The sequence below is a fragment of the Monodelphis domestica genome, chromosome 1, assembly GCF_027887165.1.
Source record: "Monodelphis domestica isolate mMonDom1 chromosome 1, mMonDom1.pri, whole genome shotgun sequence".
Taxonomy (NCBI): Eukaryota; Metazoa; Chordata; class Mammalia; order Didelphimorphia; family Didelphidae; genus Monodelphis; species Monodelphis domestica.
This window is the reverse complement of record NC_077227.1, coordinates 565,921,663-565,943,426: the sequence shown is the minus strand read 5'-3', so window position 1 is coordinate 565,943,426 and position 21,764 is coordinate 565,921,663. Positions and strand designations below refer to the sequence as shown.

General features: G+C 39.5%; 1 protein-coding gene and 1 pseudogene across 2 annotated transcripts in view; one reads left to right on the top strand and one right to left on the bottom strand.

Annotated features, from left to right (window-relative positions):
- XKR5 (XK related 5) overlaps positions 1 to 15,619 on the top strand; it is a 38,247-nt gene extending 22,628 nt beyond the window's left edge. For both annotated transcript variants that reach the window (XM_001381550.4, XM_007476235.3), the window contains exons 4-7: positions 1,297 to 1,506; positions 2,477 to 2,646; positions 4,878 to 4,989; positions 9,591 to 15,619. In XM_001381550.4, coding sequence (XP_001381587.2) covers positions 1,297 to 1,506; positions 2,477 to 2,646; positions 4,878 to 4,989; positions 9,591 to 10,867 — 1,769 coding nt within the window. In that variant the 3' untranslated portion in view covers positions 10,868 to 15,619. The remainder of the gene's footprint in view (positions 1 to 1,296; positions 1,507 to 2,476; positions 2,647 to 4,877; positions 4,990 to 9,590) is intronic.
- Positions 15,620 to 18,305: 2,686 nt separating this feature from the next.
- On the bottom strand, positions 18,306 to 21,244 carry LOC130456526 (calponin-3-like; annotated as a pseudogene).
- Positions 21,245 to 21,764: the final 520 nt, after the last annotated feature.

Genomic DNA, 21,764 nt, shown 5'->3' with positions numbered 1-21,764 from the left:
AGCTGAGCCAAAGGAGATGCCCAGTTTGGCAACTTTCTGGGCATGGTTCTAAACTATTTTTCAGAGTAACAGGACCAATTTACTGTTCTGTCAACAGTGAACCAATATGCCTGGTTTTCCACAGATGCTCCAACAATAGTCATTTTCATTTTTTTTTTAACTTTACCCGTCTAATACGTAGGAGGTAGAATTTCAAAGTAACTTTACTTCTCATTTCTCGAATTATTAGTGGTTTATAGCATTTTTATGATTGTTGATAACTTGAATTATTCCTTCAAACACTGTTTATATCCTTTAACATTTGTTTATTAGGGATTGAGTCTTTGTTGTATAAATTTGGATCCATTCTTTATATATCTTGGAAACAGAACCTTTATAAGAGAAACTATTTATTTTACATATATTGCAAATCAACTTTTAAGTGTATAGGTTGTTTCCCTCAATAGAATATAAGTTTCAAGGAATGTCTTATTTTTATCTCTGTATCCCAATACTTATTGTTTGATTACATAACTGAATTTGTTTGCTCATCTGTAAAATGAGAGTGTATTCCATAGCTGCTTAACAAAATAGTACTGAGAAGCATTTTGTGCAGCATAAGCTGTCCATGTTATTAATTAGGATATAAATAGGGAATAGTATTTGTGAAGCTCTACTTCTGTAGAAAAGTTCCCTATACGCCCAAAAAAGAAATAAGAATTGAAATTTATTTTCACTTTGATTGATTTGAGGTTGTTTCTTTCAAAGCACACAGAAAGGGAGAGATTAATATAAGTAAAATGAGCTATAGGTATCTAAAGCGAAATTTTTTAAAAAAGGAAAGATTAAGAGGGCAGTGATCAAGTTTGTTTTTTTAAACCCTTGCTTTCCATCTTAAAATCAATACTGTGTATTGGTTCCAAGACAAAAGAGTGATAAGGGCTGGGCAATGGGTGTTAAGTGACTTGCCCTTGGAAGTGTCTGAGGCCAGATTTAAACCTAGGACTTCCCATCTCTAGGACTGGCTCTCAATCCACTGAGCCACCCAGCTGTCCTCACTGATTATATATTTATAGGAAGAGGAAGGAAACTAGATTCAGACTATGTTAAACAAAACAAGCTATGGATTCCTAATGCTGGTCTTTTACAAAAGATTATATAAAAGTGTTTGATAGAAAAGCAAATTTAATTATTATATTCTTAAATACTTTGGGGCTAAACTTTCCTATAAAATGGAGAAAATTTGCAAAATGAATTAGAACACAAAGAATACAAAATTATTCTGTTGTTTGTTTGTTTTTTTCTTCCTCTTTCTAGGTGTGAGTGCAGTCCTGTCCTGGTTATCTCTTTCCTGGTCTCTGGTCTCTTATACTCGCATCATGTCCCTGATAAAGCCAGGACATCTAGCCATGCCATGGGCTGCCCTCCTATGCCAGCTCCTGTGGAGACTGGCTATGCTGGGAACTAGGATCATAACACTGGTTCTGTTTTCCCAAGCCTATCACTGTTGGGTCTTGGTTGTTGGAGGTGAGCTAAGATTTCCTTTCCTAGAAATGCTTTCAACATGTTTTATGGCTTATCCAAATATAGTTTTAATTGGAATTTGTGTGTAGGACTTGTGAAAAAGTGCCATGTTTTCCTTAGAGGAGGAAATCTAATTTCTTAGAAAATTAACTGAAGCAAGGGACTTCTTGCCCCTAATCAAACCATGCACACACGCATGCTCTCCCCCAGGGGCAGCAGAACTTAGGTGACAAGTCATTCTCTAGGTGCCTGGTATTGAGGATGTAGACTTTAGCCAGACTACAAAAGTGGACCTTGAAGGCCTCACAGAAACTTGAAAGAAACTGGCAACATGAAGTTATCATTCTATGCAGAGCTCAGTAGGGCTGAGTGACAGCTCCTCACACTTTTCAGTCTTCGTATTCCCATTCCACATCTGACTTGTGTTCCACTCCCTAGAGACAAATGGGTCAGTGGAATATGAAGCAGTAGATTTGGGAGCTGCTACAGGCATTCTAACAAGTGGCAAAATCATTGCAGGATCTATATTTATTGGGTGGCACAGTGGTGAGACTACTGGACCTGAAATGAGGAAAACCTGCCTTTAAATCTGGTACCAAACAGCCACTGGCCATGAGACCCTGGGCAAATCATTTAACTTCTGTCTGTATCAGTTTCTTCATGTAAAATGAGGATAATCATATTACCTCCCTCACAACAATCTCATGAGATAATAATTATAAAGTATCTTGTAACTCCTAAAAACATTAAATAAATTCTAGCTATTTTGTTTAATATTATTATATTTGGCTCATTCATTTTCTAAGCTTCCTATCCCTTCTGAGTTCCTCTTTTCTCCCCTGGCTCCAGTGGTACAATAGTCTTGCTGTTTGCCAGAGCACTGACCTCTGCTCTTTTCTTTTCCTGGTTCTTTTACCTTTTCTCCCACCTGCTTTCTTGGGTTGAATTCCTTATTCTGGACTTTTTTTTACAGGTGCCCATTGGTTAGTGATGACCTTCTGGCTTGTTGCTCAACAGAGCGACATCATTGACAGTACTTGTTGTTGGAGGCTGTTCAATCTGCTCGTGGGAGCTCTGTATGTCTTCTGCTACATCAATTTCTGGGACAGCCCTTCCAGAAATAGAATGACCACATTTTATACAGTAAGTGATGCTTTTTCTTGAAATGAATTTATTTCAACAAACTTTTGTTAAGCCCCTGCTATGTGCCAAACAGTACATGTTTTAGATACTGGAGATATGAAGTCAAAAATGAACAGTCTCTGCCTATAAGGAGTTAAATTCAACTGAAGCATGTTGGAGGTAAGGGAGAGAAAAGAATATGTCTAAGAAAAGTCAATACAAACTATATATAAAATAAAAGAGTGAATAATTCTTTTTAAAAAGGATAGAGAAACTTAAGGTAGAAAATTTTAAAAACAAAAGCAAAACCTTCTGATTGATAAAAGACAGAGACAACAATTCCTTGGCTCCAGGTGCTTCATTCTTCTTCTCTTTTATGGTGGTACAATAGGAGGGAAGGGTGTAGGTAAGGAAATTGTGGAACAAAGTAGATATTTCACTGGCATGTCCTTAAGGCAATATTTGCTACAGAACTTGGCTATGGAAAGGAAGCCATACATAAAGGAAGAAAGGATTCCTTAGCTGAATTTCTAAGCTAGAGCTGAGTGCTAAGTCAGGGGGGATGGAAGAGGTTTCTTGAACACCGCATTCATCAAATGAGTTAAAGTGTGGAAGAAAAGAAAGGACTGAGAATGAGTATAGACCCTAATTGGAGAGGAAAGGGAGCAGGATTTATTGTAGCATTCTATTCCAACTTTTAAAAACTAGATTTAAGTCATAACCTTTAAATTTGTGATTATTGTGTAGTTATTTTAATTTTTAAAAGTCATATTTTTATATAAAAAGCTGGACATTATGTTATTCAGATTATAGTTTTACAGAGGATGGGCTAAGGATAAGGAAGAAAGCTCAAGTAGAGAAACATCCTCTCAGGGAAATCACCCACCTTCCTGCTAAGATAGTATTGACTCTAGGACCTACCACCACCTGGTGGTGCCATTCCTAAATCACAGGGGCATTTCTTAAGTGATCAACTGAAAATCAGACGTGAGAGGCTGGTTTCTGAGAAACAGCTGGATGCTGCAATTTCTTGTCACTGAGATACAGAAGTTTTAGTGAGCTACAGACAGTGCCAGGAAACACTCTGTGTGCCAAGGCCTGAGAGTCAATTATAAACGTGTGTTTAGCCTTCTAGGTACTAGGCTAAGTCCTAGGGAAATAAGAGTGGCAAAAGCTCCCAAAGAGCTCTCTGTCTAATGAGGCAGACAACATGCAAACAACAGAGCCCTGGATTTAGCGCTAGAAACTCTGGATTCAAATCCCTATTCTGCCTCTTACTACCCATGTCATCTTGGAGGAAACATTTAGCCTAACCCTGTTTCCCCATTTGTAAAATGAGGTGATTGATCGATAATTACAGTATATTGCTGTGAAGCTTGCTATCCATCTCTTGCCAGAAAAGTAATGGGCCCAGGATTCAGAATGAGCATACATTTTGGACATAACTAATATAGAAGTCTGTTTTGCTTGACTATGCATATATGTTACATGGATTTTTATTTTCAATTGTGGTTGAGACAGGGGAAAGGGGAAGATGAGTGGGGAGAGAAGAACTGGGGCTAGGACTAATAAAAAGAGAGCAGAATAAAGCCTAAAACAAATTACAGACAAGCAAGATAGTTTTAAAATTTACATCTTGAATTTATTACATATTTTTAATATATTCTATATGGATATGTTATATTTTATAATCTATGGCATATATTATATAGATATATAATTGAGAAATATAATAATATTATATGTTTTTAAATATCTTTTCTTCTGTTCTTTGGTATCTGTGGTAATCTCTTCCCATTCTACAGTGTGTATGTAAATGTGTTTTATTCAGTGATTATGTATGTTCGGAATTTATAAAAGAATTTATAAATTTTTGATAAAATTTTAATTTATAAAATTCATAAAAGAATTTATAAATTTATAAAAGAAAAAGTAAATAAGGGAGTATGAATGAGATATTCTCTAAGGCCCTATCCCAGTTTATATCTATGACCTTGGGCAAGACACCTTATCAATTTGGACTTCAGTGTCTCCCCATTTCTACAATAAGCTGGGCCAGAGGCAGGAGACTGACCTGAGTGATCACCATGGGCCTTTCCAGCTGTTTATGTGCTGCCAGCTGTGGATACCTATGTGTGTCTCAGAAGATAGGGCAAGGTTTGGATGTTAAGAATTCTTTATTGGGTGAGGAGGATACATGGCTGCTGGGGCCTGAGCCAGAAGAGCTATCTTGACCCTCTTTGTTCTCACAGATAATGCTGATGGAGAATATAATCCTTTTGCTATTGGCCACAGATTTCCTGCAGGGAGCATCATGGGGCACCATGTGGATGACAATAGGCATTGTGTCTGGATTCATTATTGGTAAGAATTCCTGTCACTTTCCCAACACCACAGCTTCTGTTTCCTTTAATGAACTTCAAGAGGAAGGAGAATTGTCACTAGGACACTATTAAGTGGAGGATACAGGAAGGGAGCAATTTTTGCCATATCCTGAAAGAACCTGAGATTGTGAGCAGTTACCTGGGCCCCAAGGGCCCATCTGAAAATAGGTATCTGGGAGATAACCCTTATCCTTTCCCTTTCCCATACCCTTGTGATCCCAAAAGGAATCGTAGGATATCAGATACATAGACTTAGAGCTGGAAGAAAACTTTGAGGCCATCAATTTAACTCTTTAATTAAAGAGAAGAAGAAATTGAAGCCCAGAGAGTTTGTACTCAAGAGTATATAACTAATAAGTGCCAGGACTCTAATCCTGGTTCCTCAACATTATTTATCCCAACCCCCATATTTTACAGGAGGGGAGACTAAGGCTTATAAAGTACCCAAGGGCACATCATGGCAGAGTTGGGAAAGGAACCCACACCTTCTTAGTCTTAACTCCAAATCCATTACACATTCTACCATTTATTCAGTCATAAACAGTTAAGTGGCTACTATGTGCCAGGCACTATGCCAGGTATTAGGGATACAGAGGCAAAAAGGAAAGAGTCTGCCCTCAAGTAGCTCACATGCCATTGGAGGGAGTCAGAGCACAGGAATACAGATGAGTCAATGCAAAATAGAGGCATCATGGTATAATGGATAGGGTTATAGTTGCTGGGCTTGGAATCTGGCCTTCAGACACTTAAAATTGTGTGACACATAGCCTAGGCAAATGATTTAACCTCTCTGAGCCTCAGTTTTCTTATCTGTATGAGGGGGCTAGATTTGATGTCCTCTAAAATTCTTTCCAGCTCTAAATACAAAACCTTACGACTGTAGATGCAAAGGACTGTCTTTGGGTCAGGAAGAGAGGGAACCGTGGTATGTAAAAATTCAGTTGCTCACGTGCAAATTCTTCAACAAGATTGTTTTCTAGAGTAGATGAGTAGGAGGTTTTGGTTGCCCGACAAGATAATAGGGCTGACATCCCTCAGAGTTAGGGAACCAGAGAAGAGCATCTTCTGAGGCGGGCCTGGAAACATATAAGAAGGACCAGTCCAAGAGGCAGGCCATTAGTAAAGGTTCATAGATCAAAGAAGACAGATGTCTGCTTCACCAATTCTCTTTCCTGGATGGCATTTCAGTGTGCCTTTCTCTTCCCACTCCTCTGAAGGAACTATGTGTCCTGGTACCTGAGCTAAGGTTCAAAGAATGAGTATGGCCTATTTCTTAATTTGCTTGGTTCAGCGTCATGGAATTGTGTCGTGCTGGGGCTGACCAGTTTGTAAAGGCCTCCTGTACAGCTACAGACTCAGAGATGAAAGGAACCTAGGGGAGCAGAGAATCTTTTTTCTGGTCTGGAGAGGACTAGATAGTCCTGGAGATCTCGTCTCACTCTAAAATATTGTGATTCTGTAAATCTGCCCTTTGATGAGAATCTCAGCAACGGTGTACTCAACAAGTTTTGATCTGAAGACCTCCAATAAGGGGAAGGAATATAGATGGCCTCTTGGGTTGGGGGGGGGGGCTCTCCCAAAGTCAGTGAGAGCCCTTTACACCTTATACCTTGGGTAAAAAGGAAGGACTCTTTAGGTGAATGTTGGGCCTGACTCCTCCTCTTTCCCAACTATTGAAGGGATCACCTTTGGCTCTCTGGACTATTCCCAGGGAGGAATTCCTCTGCATGCCTTTCCTCATTGAGAAGAGCAGGGAGATGGGGAAAAAAGAGCAAGATCTGATTTTCTGCCTTCTCTTCTCAAGTCTACTCCCTAGACTATGTATTGTAAGGATTTGACAGATTCACAGAATGTCAGTCAAAAGGGAATTTAGAAGCATTCTTTTCTGATCCATATCTGAACAAGATTCCCTCCCTCAATATATATTGTTTAAGAGTTCTAGTGAGAAGCTTTTTTCTTACTTCACACCAAAATCTGAATCTGTGACTTCTTCCCTTTGGTCTTCATTCAACCCTTTTGGACCCAGCAAAACAAGGCGAATTCCTTTTCTACATAACAATCTTTCTGACACTTAAAGACAGCTTTCCTGCCCCATACGCCCACCCAAGTCTGTTTTTCTCCAAGCTAAACATCCCCATTTCCTTTAGCCAGTTCTCACATGATAATCTCAAGGCCTTTCCCATAGTGGTGAAGTATCTGTCTGCCATTTTCCTGCCAGTTCTCCTAACTTCAGTTTTCTAATATAGCAAATGTCTCAGGTAGTAAAGAAATGACTTTGTATATATAAAATACACACATTTGTGTGCAGATGGATGTCCAAAGGCAAACTGCTCACTTCTCAGTCCTATAGGCTATTACTATATAAATTAAATATGCTATCTAAGACTATCTAAGTTGTAGATCGGTTATTTATCTGGTTTCTGGAAGAAATCCACAAACCATTAAAATCATAGCTCTAGCCTAAAATATATCATCATAATAGCTAACATTTATATGGCACTTTAAGTTTTGCAAAGTGCTTTACATATTTTTCTAATTTGATCTTCCATTCAGAAAGACAGATGCTATTATTATCCCTATTTATAGATGAGGAAACTGAGGCTGACAGAATTTAATGGCTTGTCCAAGCTAAATAAATATCTGAGGCAGGATATGAACTCATCTTCCTAACTCCACGGCCAGCATTTTATGTCTGTATGTAAGTGATATGTGTGTGTTTCCATATAAACATCTATATAACATACATACTATACATACATACACATATATTTGTATAGGATCATTGGACGTGGAGGACCTTCATGTTCATCTAGTGCAATTCCTTCATTTTTAAAGATAAGGAAGCTGAGACTCAGAGACCTTAAGTGAATTGTCCAAGATTAAATAGGGCCTGCCTGTGCTCCATTAGCTGTGTCACTTGGGCACATCCCTTCATTTTCCCAAGTCTTGGGTTCTTCACTGGTAAAATGAATGGCCTAGCCCAAGTGATCGCTAGAGTCTCTTCCACTCTTTATATTTCAGATTCACCAGCTCCTCCATGTTATTTCCCCAAGTCTCATACTACTTATAATGATAAACTTAAAATGAGGAATTCCAACCAGTACAACAGGAAGCTTAAATCCGTGTGGGAGGGTGACTGGAAAATATTCTGTTAAAGAAATTATTGACATAGTCAAAACATCTGACAAAAATAAATGGAGCTGACAAAAAGTGATTAAGATGTTTTTGTTTAGCGGAAGTATTGTTTGGGTTGTGGAAATTCCATGCCCTGGAGGGCTCCTGAGGAGCTGTTTTGTAGAGATTCTGTTGTTCTTTGGAATGCACCAACCCGTGTATTTGTGAGCTTCTAACTCATCACTCTGTATGAAATTGTGATTCCTAAGAAACTGTATACACACATACACACACTCATTCACTCCCTCATGTGATTTCCTTCTATTAGTACAGTTATTTAACTGGAGCTGCCCTCAAAGAATTCATCCCAGAATCAGTAGCCCTAAGACACTGTTGTTTTTAAAATGTTGGAAACTCTTCTAATTTAATGCTAAACTTTTCTTTAGGAACAGGTTAAAAATTAAGTGCTCAGACAACCAGACAAATCCAATTCAGTACAATTCATTTTAGTTCAACAAGATTTTATTAGTTACTTAATACATGCAAGGCACTATGCTAGCACAATGGCTAGAGTATTAGATTTGGATTCTGAAAGACATAGATTCAAATCCTTCTTCCTACATTTACTAGCTGTGTAACTGATCTAAGGAAGATTATTTAGCCTCTCTCCATCTCAATTCTCTCATCTTTTAAATGGAGGTAAAAGACTACTTGCCTCACAGAATTGTTACAAAGATCAAAGGGAAATGTATGTAAAACAATGGCCAACCTTAAATTAATAGAAACATTAGCCAATCTAGGCATTTTTCGAGATACCAAAACAAAAACAAAATAATCCTTGCCTTTAGGGCACTGATATTCTGTTTGAGGAAGATAATATGACAAGGCAGTGTGGTCCAAGGAAAATGTGCTAGAGCAGGAATCAGATTCTCTGTCTGCTTCTCATTACCGTGACATTGGAGAAGTCAAAACCTGGATGGATCTTGGTTTCTTCATTGGCAAAAATGAGTGATCTTGTTGACCAGAGCAAAGAATCTTCTAGAATGAGAGCTAGAAATAGCCCACTTCTCCCTCTTTTTTTTTTTTACTAGTGAGCGAGCTAGAGGCCCAGAGAAGCACTTGCCAAGTCACATAAGTGTCAGAGGTAGATTCAAACCCAAATCCTCCCATTCCAAGTTCCTCTGCATTTTTTTACTGAACCATGTGACATCCCAGAGATGACCTATAATGTCCTTTTCCTTTCTTAAATGATTAACCACACAAAGGTAAGTCAATAGGAAGACAGTTAAGGAGACAACAAACATTAATACCTGGGAGGATATTCCAGTCTGAAGGACCCCCAAAAGTCCTCTTTTAATAGTCATGTCACAATTCTACAAAAAGTACCTTACCTATGAGATGATGCATTATATTAGGAAGATTCAGGACTTCTGCTGAATAATCTCATGTTCTTTTGGTCTTTTTCAGGCTGTGCCTCACTGGTAATTTATTATAGCCTGCTACACCCCAAATCCACAGAAATATGGCAGGGTTTTATAAGGAAGTTCTGTGGCTCTGTAGACAGTGATAAAACAGAAAAAGAGCCTTCTTCCTTTCAGTGTACAAAACCAGTTGAAGAAAAGTCAGAAAGTCTAGGCTTGTACCCAGTTGAAGACCCCAAAGACCCCAAATATCAGGGGAATTCCCTTAGCATGGATTGGGGAGCATCTACCGGGAGCCAGGTGGTAAGGGATGAGGCCACTGCCAAATGTCATCACCATTGGCTGCTAGTGAAGCTGGCCTTAAAAACTGGAAATATGTCCAAAATCAATGCAGCATTTGGCAATGGTGGCCTAGACTGTTTTTGCCCACCCATCTACATAACATCGAAATGCTTTGGCCCCCAAATGAAGCTTTCATTTTTAGAGAAAGAATTCCCTTTACCTCAGAAACACTGTGGCCCACCATGTCAGACTTCCTGGCAAAAAGATTCTCAGGCTGAAGACATCCCAGAAACTAAAGAGGACCCTTTGGAAACATCAAGTTTTATCACCCTCTCAAGTCATCAGCATGTCCATGCACCCACCCATAAAACGTTGTCTGTTGCTGTACTAGAAGGACCTTATGTTTCTCCCAAGGAAAAGGTATCTGACGTTTTGCAAGATGATTTCTCATTGAGCAAATGTGGCGCTCAGGAAGAAGTTTGTAGAATTCAAACCAAAGTACCCTGGAGACCGGAAAAGAGCATTTCAGAAAGTCCCATTGGACAAGGAGGAGGAAAGGGGAGAAGACAAGAGAACTCCACGTTCTACTTCAGTGCTACCATGGAGGGGGCTACCCCCTCTCACCATGAGGCTAGGACAGCTCCACCGGTGTCCTGCAGGAAAGTGGACATAGAAAAAGATCAGCAAACCAATTCTGACCCTAATCACTTGGTACCAAAGCCATTTCCTATAAGTGTCGCAAACATTAGCCCAATATTAGGCACAAGCACAGCCCATCGCTTACGGCATAACACGGGTCTTTATAATGGCAGTCAGTGTAGTCTGCCAGGGGTGTCTTCTGCAGGCTCAAGGAGACCTCTGGAGCTCTGGACAGCTCCAGGAAACAGCTTCCTGTCTGTTGGGACTTGGGTGTCTATGATCAGGAGCAAACTGAAGCCTTCAGGGGAGCCCTACTGCACATCCACCCCCAAATCAGAACCCAGAAAAGACGGTGACAGTCTGAGGGAAAGGTTAAGGCAGGAATCAAACCTTTTTTTCTGATCAAAGGTTTGGAAACCCCTACTTCATATCCCTGGAACATTCAAAGAAGTAGGAGAAAGCTTCCACTATGTTGGATGGGTCCTCTGGAAAAATTACAGAAGGATGTGGAAAATGAAGCAAGAAAGTATCGATGAGTTTTGATGTATGCTACTTGAAGTCTCCACATCAGTGAGACTGCAGAGACATCTATCTACAAATTGAAGTGAGTGATGACCATGATTGAAGGAGACTAGAGACTGACAGATAATAAAAATATAATACATGTATCAATAGCAGTATTAGAAATTGTATTTTAACCTGTGGACTTTTTAATTGAAAATCAATGTATTGGGGACAGCTGAATGGTTCAATGGATAGAGATCCAGGCCTGGAGTCAGGAGATCCTGGATTTAAATCTGGCTTCAGACACTTCCTAGCTGTGTGACTCTGGACAAGTCACTTAACCCCCATTTCCTAACCCTTACCACTCTCCTGCCTTGGAACCAATATACAGTATTGATTGTAAGATGGAAGGGAAAGGTTTTTTAAAAATCAGTGTATAACAACAGAATCCCCATTCTGGCTTCTGTTTTATTTTGGTTTTTTTAGCAAAGTGTTTCTGTTTATTTATCATTTTCTTTTTTATTGTTATTTATAATATTAGACATTCAGCTATCCAGGACAAGGTAATACTCAGCCAATGAGACATATTCTGGTCCCTTCTCTCTACCCACTTTTTCACACTCCCCTTCCCATCTCATTCCCCAGAAAGAACATTTACTGGACTTGAGGCAAACTCAAGTTTCAAGAAACAAGGTTCCTGTCACCATATGCTGGTTCTTTCAACTTATCTTAAAGAAGAATATATTGATCGTTGAGATAAGGAAATTTAACAGAACATCCAGGCAGAAAGCAAGACAGATGGTCTGAAACAACCCCTGGTGCTTCCTGCCTCAGATTCTGTTCCCTCAGGAGCCTCCAGGTTCTTTGTCAGTAGTGAGTGCTATGAGGAAAGAGCAAAGCTGCTAGGATAAGAATGAACAATAATTGTATTTATAGAGCAATTTAAGTAGCAAAGTGATTTTCATGTCTTAGTTTCATAGCTAAAAAATTAATATAAAGGGACCCCACAGATGCTGATAGTTGTAGATCCACTCAGGGATCCCCCTGAATACCCAGCCGGGTATTCTGACCTCTGGTGTGCAAAAGCCTAGGAGACAATTGATATAAAAAGCAGCATCTTTTATTTTAAGAGGGAATATAATCTGAGGATTAGAACAAGGGGTCCCTAACTCTAAGGGATCTAGCTAATTTCCCATAATCCTCTATATCCCTTGTAAGAGGGAGCCTTCTGGTCTTCCAGCTAACTTAATAGCTCTCTGTTTCTATCTAGGTATCCCCAAAATGGACTAAGCTAACTATAATCCTCAGTAGTTGGTTGGTTTGATTTATTCGCCAAAAGCTGTCTCAAAAATGCCATTATAAATGAACTTCAACGGCTAAGTTCACCCCAGGGTGTGTGACCCCTGAGGTAAAATCTCAGTCGATCTGACAGGATTTTTTAGATAAAACTTTCTGAAAATTACATCAGATATAGTCATATCCTTTTCTAGGTCTTTCCAGATCAAATAGAGTACCCCAAAAGATGAATTAGGGGTACACTCTTTCTCCACAGTCAGGTTGAGGTAGATGAGCTACAATAAGCCTGCCTTTCCTCCACCATTCCCAGACAGGAAGCTCCTAACCTCCACCAGGAAGTCAAGTCATTCTCTATCAGTTGTCACTTCCAAACTGTTCCTCCTCTGCCTTCTGCCTGCTAAAATCCTTTCCTTTGAGTTCCTACTATAGGTCTAAAGACAGCCTTCCACTTCTCTTAAACCTTACCCTATCTCTATCCTTTTCCCATTACACAACAACACAATAAAGAAGGTGCTATCATTATCCCCATTTTACTGATGAGGAAGCCAAGAAACTCCCTATATGGGGTTAGTGGAAAGAGGGCTGAGCTTAGAGCCAGAGGGCCCAAGTCCAGCCCTGACTCTCGCTCAGTACCTGGGTGGCCTCCGTTCAATCTTTTAACCTCTCTTGATTCCAGTTTTGTTATTCATAAAATAAGGGGATAGGACTGGGTGACTGCCAATGACCCTCCTAGTTCTAGATCTATGTGAGCCCTTACCTATTCCAGACAACCTCAGAAACCCCTAAAAGTCTGTCTCTCTTCTATGTCTGCACCATTTACAGTCTCTCCAGCCAATCCATGAGTCATCAGGAGAGACCTTAATTGTTTTGGACTCTACTGTAGGACCACAGTTTGGAATCTGGCAGAGAGAACGGAAAGCCTTTCATAGTAGTACATTTTTAGCTCTTAATGAATAATTACTGGGATGTTTGGTTTCTTCTGCCTTTTGGAAGACCACATTAACCAACCAAGCATTTATTAAGCACCTAATATGGATCAGACATTGGGCTAGGATCAAAGGATACAAAGGCCAAAGTAAAGCCATCTCTGCCTTCAAGAAGTCTCAAGTGGTAAGAGGTCAGTCAATCAACAAACATGAAGTGTTATTTACTAGGTAGTGAGCACTATGCTAAGCGCTGAAGTTATAAAGAAAAGTCCAAACAAAGAAAAAAAAACAAAGTTTCTGCTTCAAAGCAGTGTCCATTGAGGGGGAAATTACATAGAGGAAGCATTTCAAACTGGCTTTCAAGAGCCAATTGTTAACTATACCACAACCATCATAATCACTACAAATCAGGGCTTGATTTGTTAATTATATTAAATTTTAAAATGTGTGTTCAGGGGATCTTGGTGACAAATACCTCCTTGCTGTGTGACCCTGGGCAAGTCACTTAACCCCACCTTACCCCTCTTCTGTCTTGAAGCCAATACTTCATATAGACTCTAAGATAGAAGGTAAGGATTTTTTTTTAAATGTGTGTGTGTGTGTGTGTGCATACATTCCCTACCCTGCTCCCCAGATGAGTTGTTCAACACTTACCAGCCACCCAGACTTGCTCTAGAAATCCCACTTGAGGGCAGAGGAGTGGAGTAGAAGGCTCCATGAATAATGGCATCACCCAAATGGAAGCCTGGGAACTGAAAGCTAATAAAAATAGATGATAGTAATGACTGGCGTTCATACAGTGTTTTAAGGTTTGCAGAGTGTTCCCTCTTTACCACTCTTGTGTGTCTAGGTACATGCAAGATACAGTAGGAGCCCCTTCTCTACATTTGTACTTTGCCAAGGTCAACACAGCATGGAAGTTTGTCAATAAAGAGCCAGAAGTCTGTGGCAAACTGGCATATTGTCTGCTCCAGGTGCTTCCTTTTTTTTTTTTTAAGGGTGTTTTGGGAGAGAAGGAAGAAGGCTAGAGTGGGGGACTGGCAGGAATGTAGCTACAATTTCATCCATCCACAGTAGGTCTTAGACTATATCCTCCCTTGATCCAGGGTCTTATTCTATTCTATTTGTTGTTCACTCCAATGAGCTCTTCATGACTCCATATGGAGTTTTCTCAGCAAAGAAAGTGATTTGCCATTTCCTTTTCTGGCTCATTTTACAGAGGAGGAACTGAGGCAAATAGGCTTACTTGACTTGAGGTGGGTCACACAGCTAGCAAGTGTCTGAACCAGGTGTGAACTCGAGAAGAGAAGACGAGTCTTGCTGACTTCAGATCTGGTGCTCTAGCCACGGCACCACCTAGCAGCCCAGATAAGACATAGAGGTAATAGAAAGAGAGAAAACTAAAGGATCTCAGTCCTTCCATTGCTAGGTAAGTGAGGATAAATGAATAGCACAAAAGGAGCCAAGAGAATTCCGAATTGGTTCATGGAGAAGAGAGTCCAAGATCTAAAGTGAGATTGTATCTCAGAGGTCGTGTACGACCCTGTCATTTTACAGATGAGGCATTTAAAGGCATTTTAGAGCCTCAGACTGGATTGTTCCTGGTCAAACAGGCAGCCAGTGTCAGAGCTAAGATTCAGTTTCATGTCCCATGAGTCCAAGTCTTTACAAAACTCTACAAAGGAAACAGCCTTAGGGGTGCGATCATGAAACAGGCTAGAAAGTTGAACCTCCCTTTCACTATAACAGTAGTTCATTGATATGTAGCCTTTGAAAAAATTGCCAAGGTTTTTATATCTGATCTTACAACACTGTAAAATGGATTCTATTATCACTATTTTATAGATGAGAAAACTGAGGCCCAGATACATCAATTTGTCTAAACCAATCACACTGCCAACTAAATGTCTCCATTGGGGTCTTCAAAATTCCAAATCTACTTATTCTAGTTACTCAAGTCCAGTTATCCAATTATTCCACACTTTCATGAAAGCCTCAAGGCACGGTAAAGAATTCTTTCCCAACAGATGGCTTTAGGTCTCCCTATGCCTACCTTTATGTCAACATCTGGGTCTAAGAAATAGACAGTGATATTCCATGCATTTATAAATTTGGGAAAAGCAGGGCTATAACTAGCACAGAGGGAACAGGGCTCTGTCCCACCATGTTACCTCCACCAAGCTGCAATTTCATTTCATTTCTAAAGGAAAGGGAAAGAGAACCAGGACAGATGTTCCCTCTGGCCATAGTCTCCGTGAGGTGAGGCAGGGTCTCATTGCCTAACGAGGTTCCTGGAGTCAAGCACACAGCAAATGAATGAATGAATGAGGCAGAATTCAAACTCTTATCTTCCTGACTCAGATGTAGCACATTATTTGTGATGCTATCATAGTAAGTGTCTAATAAATATTTGTTCATCTAAAATGAATTGTATTGAACTGGATTTTATTGGTTGACGAAACAACATCTAATTTTTAAATTTGCTTGTACCTCAGTTTCTTTACAAAATGAAGAAATAGGACATGGATGGCCTTTAAGATGCCTTCAAATTCTGATATGATCCAGTGAAAGTAACTACTATTTCTGCTCCTACCAGATTTTGTCCTGGGACAAAGTCCTATTTGCCCCACACTAGTTCTGGTTCTGTAGGAAAATGTCTTCACTTCTCTGGGTCTTATTTTCCTCATTATTGGAAGAGGCAGAGGATGGATAATAATACCTTCCCTAATTCTCCATGGATTTTATTTTTATGAAAAGCAATATGGGAAAATGTGTTAATGTATTTTAAACTATAAAAAAATGAGGGCCTTAGTCATATGACTACCAGTCCAAACACTCCAGAATACTGCCACAAATTTATCTCTTATCTTAACCATTGCTTGCCCATAAGCTGGTTCCCCAAAATCTTGCACTATAAGGATAATTTTATAGTTGTGACCTAAAATATATATTTAATTATTGGTCACCATGGGATATCCCAAATAAAATACCAAAGTCAGCTGGAAATTATGGTAATTTTAATTAATATAGAGAGAAGGAATTAAGGAGAAGAGAGAGTGAGAGGAAAGAGTTAATTTAAACTGCTCCCGCTCAGGCTGAGCCAGGCAGGAGTTCAAGGCCTTGGCCAAGGGAAAGGGAAGTCAGTCTTATCACTCACCATGAAACCATCTCAAGGAAGCTGTCTGAGGGAGCTCCTCCAGGCTCGAGTTCTAGGATCGAACTGGTTCCCAGGCAGCTCACAGGAAGTCACCAGCCAAATCCACCTCTCCGGGGGAAAAGAGCGAAGAGAGGGAGTGATATGCCCTATATAGATGGTTTTATGTCACTTTCCTGCATCTTATCTGTACCAATGGTAGCTTAGCTTGCCTTAGGACAGCCCTGGGATCTGTCAGCTGTTTCTGCACATGTCTATCCAAGGCCATCCTCCTAGATACTTAATCCTTAAGTATAGGTACAGACATTCCTGACCCTATTAGACTAAGTAGGGTGGAGAAATGTAGAATTCACAAGACATTCCTGATTCTGTTAGACCAAGTATCTCCATTGTTACATTAACAACATCAGGAGGTAGCTAAATCAAATCTTCACAGCACATGCCCTCTTTCATCTCTATCAATCTTTCTCATTATCCTCTTTGTATTTCAGAATTCTTCATCTAGCTCTTAAATGCACCATCCCTTAGAATAAGTGTTTACTTGGGGTCCACAAAGCCCTAAAGGCATCATAGGGAGATTTCAGGGCTTCTGTGAACTTAGATGGAGGGAAATTGACATCCTTTACTTCAATATAATTAGTTTCTTTTACTTTTCAATGTAACTAATTTCCTTCCCCTTGCAGTCCTATGTATTTCAATTTATAATTTATAAACAGCAAGTCCGGAGATTTCATCAGGCCTCTGGTAGTCCTGTCACAAAAGAGGCCAAGAATTCCTGATTTACACATATCCCAGGAGGTCCTGTAAAGATTAAAATCTTAGGGGAGACTGAGGCAGGTTGAAATTAGTTTCTCTCTGCAAGGAGTATTATATTTTTAGAGGTTTATTAAAGGTTAAAGATTAAAGAAAATACAGAATAAGAAAAAAACACATGCCTAGGCCAGAGGCCTAGGCCAGATAACCTCACATCACAGAAGAGACGTGTCTGCTCCAAAACAGAAGTCCAAAGAGCCCTCAAAAGCCTTTGTAATCAGCTTAAATACCTTCTCGATCTCGCCTACCTCAGAATTCCGTGGGATTACAAAGCATTTTGGGGAAGTGGAGCAAGGGCTTGTGGGGATTGAAGTCCAGAGTTCAAATCTCAATTTTACATTCCTCCATTTGATCCTCTGGGAAGAAGTCCTTCCCCAAAGGATCATAAAAACATAATCAATGTAAAGTTTACAATAATTTGAGGATAAGAGAAAAAAAAAGAATAAAATCAATAATTGCTGAACGCATTGACAAAAAGCCAGTTAGGGGGCAGTCCCCTTTGGCATGAAAGTATACATATAAATAAATGTTCAATCAACCACACCCAAAGTTCAATTTTGTGCAGCTTATGGTCTGGGGGCTTCTTCATGGTGGCTTCTCCAACAGTTCAGTTCTGGATTCAGAGAGGTAGCATCTTCTTTACCTAAAATTCTTCTCAAAAGGAATTTAAACTTTGCAATTTAAATAATGATATTTTTTACATTCCCCCCATTAAGAGGGTGATTAAAAAAAAACAGGATAACTTAGGGATGCATGGCTGAGGTATGAGGTATATGAATCAATTGGTAAGAGAAATTAAAAAGATATCAGAAAAATCAAAAAGAAAAGAAAAAAATTCTGGATGAAAATATAGACTATCAAAGTCTTATGTGTAAACATTCCAAGTAAAAGAAAAATAAATCTATAACAGGTCCTTCAATCAGGGCCCAATCAAAATGATCGAAGCAATGGTGCATTTACCCAGTCAGTAGCCAGGAGTACAGAAAGTCGCCACACTATGAGAGGCAGAAAAGAAAGAGACCAGATTATAGAAGCCAAGTAGGAGCCAAGTTTGGGGATACTCGTCTGAGTATCTTCAGAGTGAGCGTGGACACAAGGAAGGCCTACATCTTAACATAAGTCAAGTGTCACAACCCCAAGTCTCATATTAGGTTCAAAACCTTTGTATTGGCCTAGAAGTGCATCAATCCATCCTGGATTGGCTTTTCTTTGGCTCTGTGCAATGGCTCTTGTGTGTATATCTTGTCCTGGAATCAGACAGAATCATTAAGCAAAGTCCCATAATTTATTTAAAAATAATTTGTGGCATCATTTTTATAGTCACAAGCTTTTTAGGGCATGCTCTGACAAATGTACCTTAAACTTGTAGTATTGAAAAATCAAAAGATTAAAGAAAATCTTAATACTGGTGACATGTGCTTCAAATATAAAGGGAGAGAAAAAATTAAAAAAAAAAACCTGAAAAAGTATATTGCACATGCAAGAAAAATATAATAATAAAAGAGCTTTAAAAATTCAAAAATGTAGCTTATAATCATTGACACTCTGTGTCAGTTAAGAAAATATAAAATGCAAGGCTTTCTCACCAAAAATGAGATCCATTTCCTCTTAATATCTGGCCGTGATCACTGTGAGTAGAAGGCAAATGAATTGAACAGTAGTACAAAAAAGTAGTTATCAATATCCCCAAAATTCTCAATAACCTAATTAATTACAATAGCAAACAAACACTGTCATATTTCACATAAGTTGCTGTATGGCATTTTAAAACCTATGAATTGATGGACATTTGTCATAAGTTTTTACAAACGTAGCAATCTTTCAACCTTGGGGTATAAACATATTTTTAAACAAAGTAAAACTCATCTAGGTTTAAGAACATAATCAAGTAATCTATATATCATTCTGGTACAAGTAAAATAGTAAGCTAAAGAGTATAAATAAAGGGGTCCTTTTTTTGAGGCTTATAGGGATACAAATGCCCTGAGATTAACTGCCCAACTTCCATTCACATGTGGGAAGGTTGGGGGTTATAAAATGTATTTCACTTCAGCTACTAGAATGGGCCCTACCTCGTGGTAGGGGCAGGCAAAAATAACCAGAGATTGTTAAAAAAATTACAAAAATCATATTTAAAAAACCCTTAAAATCATTTGAGATATTTAGCACATTAAATTTTCCAAAGGTTGTTAATACAATTATAACCAGTTCTGAAGAAGTCCATCTATCTCTATGACAATTTTACAAAGGCAAAATAGAAAAACTTTTTTCATATATGGACTTATTCAATAATATTTTTTCAGCCCAGTTATAGGGGGAAAACAACAGAATTTAACAATAGTTAACTCAGTGCATTAAAATGAACAGTATAACAGAATAATATCAAATCCAGTAATATATGAACTTAAAATCACAAAGTTAAACCATAACAAAAAATGCAATAGAAATACAGAAAGTTTTTATAAACCATTGGAGTCTGAAATGCCTTAAAATATAGCCTTTAGTCTCTTCAAAGTTCCTTAGGTGTGATTATCCATTTAAATGACTATTTTCTGAAGGCAGAGTAGTAAGGGCTAAGCAATGGGGTTTAAGGGATCTGCTCAGGGCCCCACAGCTGGGGAGTATCTGAGGCCAGATTTTAACCCAGGACCGAATGTCTTTATGTCTGGCTCTCAGTTCTTTGAGCCACCCATTTGCCCCTCCAAAGTTGAATCTTTGGGCTGAGTCTGCTTCCTGACAGATAGGTGAAGTCAATGAAATTACCAGAACAGTCAAAAGGTATCCTTTTAAATAGCCCATTGCTTTTTATGTTCCTGCTTGAAAAATCTGTTTCTTCTCTCTCTTTCCTGCTATGAAAACCCTGTGGTCAATACCCCCATCCACGTGGAGGCTTAGCCTAAGGGAAAATTGCCCATTCTCCTTTCCCTCTCATCTCTCCCCTCCGCCCAATACTGTTACCAGCTGATTGCAATGAGTCCTGAGCGATCTGCTCCAAGGATCTGGGTGATGACCCTCGTGGGTCTGGGGCTGGGGTGATGAGCCATCTTGGTCGGAGGCCAGATGGGTGAGAGACAGACCGCCGGGGTGGGTAGGGCCGGGAGCTGGAGAGCAGACAAGCAGGGCCTGGAGCTCAGGCACCAGGTGAGAGGCCAGGAGCAGAAGCAGGAGCCGGAGAGGGCCACAGGCAGGAGCTGATCAAGATGATTTTTTAAAGAGCATCTTGGAGAAATGTGGCTTTAAAAATCATTATCTAGGCTAAAAAATTTGAGAAGTTCTCATCCAATCTAGTGGTCGCCATCTGTAACGAAATCCTTGAGTTGTTCACTGGTTGTAATGTTAGCTGCTGATCATAGATGTCTCTTCTGGTACCAGGTGCTAACATTCCAGCCTGACTGGCTCCTTTGTTAGTTCCCATCTGCAGACTAATTGTTGTCTGGTCAAAAGGCTTGTCAGTTTGCATTTTGGGATCATAAAGATGCCTCCTAGTCCCATAAGCAGTCATTCCTGCCTGGCTGGCACATTTGTTGGTTCCCATCTGCAGGCCAATCACACTTTGTCCAGCTTTTAGTTTTCCTTCATTAAAAATGCCTCGCTTGCTTTTCTGCATATTTGACACCAATGTCAATTGTCGTATGGAATCCTTTTGTTTTAGCCAGACCTGCTAAAGCTACCAATGTAGTCTGAACTTGGGTCATGTTTCCATTTTCAAAGAGATCATTTGCTTCAAAGATGTCATGTGGCTTCATACCATAAGCTTGAATGGCTTTAATAAAGTTACCAATGTTCTCCAACTGAAGCCAGTTTAATGAAGATTCATTAACTTTTTTCACTGAACCTGGCTGTAGCTTGTTTATAAGTTCACAGAGTATGATGCCATCTTTTAAGCCCAGCGGAAAGTTTGTCCCAATGCTCAAGCCTGTAACTTCTTCTATCCAATTACGAAGATCTTCCTCTGCCTGATGGTCATATTTGGAGGCAATCTTATTCTTGACTTCGGCTGAGAGCCCATAAGAAGGGCCCTTGTTGAAGTGGGTCATGGTACGTGGCTCAGGTCTGGTTCCGTGTGTCGGTGTCCACAGTAGTGGGTCCTGCCTCGTTCCCTGGGCCCTCGACGGTGGCATCAGCTGTGTAGGATGCTCCGTGTGGTGTCCTGGGAGACAGTGGTAGGATGAAGTGCTCAGAGACAGAGACAGTGGTCCAGGTTGGGCCCTGGGGCAGTTCCCATATATATCAAAGTATTTATAGAAGCATTATTTAATGATAGCAAAAAAAAATGCCCATCAATTGGGAAAGTACTAAAAAATTGGGGTACATGAATGCAATGTAATAATATTTCTGTGCTATAAGAAATGACTGATGTTAGATATTAAAAAGACTTGCATAAAGTGACACAGAGTGAATAAATTAAGAAAACTATACAGTGACTACAAGGTAAACAGAAAAACTACTACCGAAAAAATCAAAGGTACCAAATGACAAAGAACAAGCATATCCCCGAAGAGATATTATTATATGGGTTGGCTCTCTGAGAAAGGAAAGAGAGATTCTGGAAGAAATTTTCGCAATGTAAAAACAAAAGATGTCAATAAAATATTGTTTTAAAAAG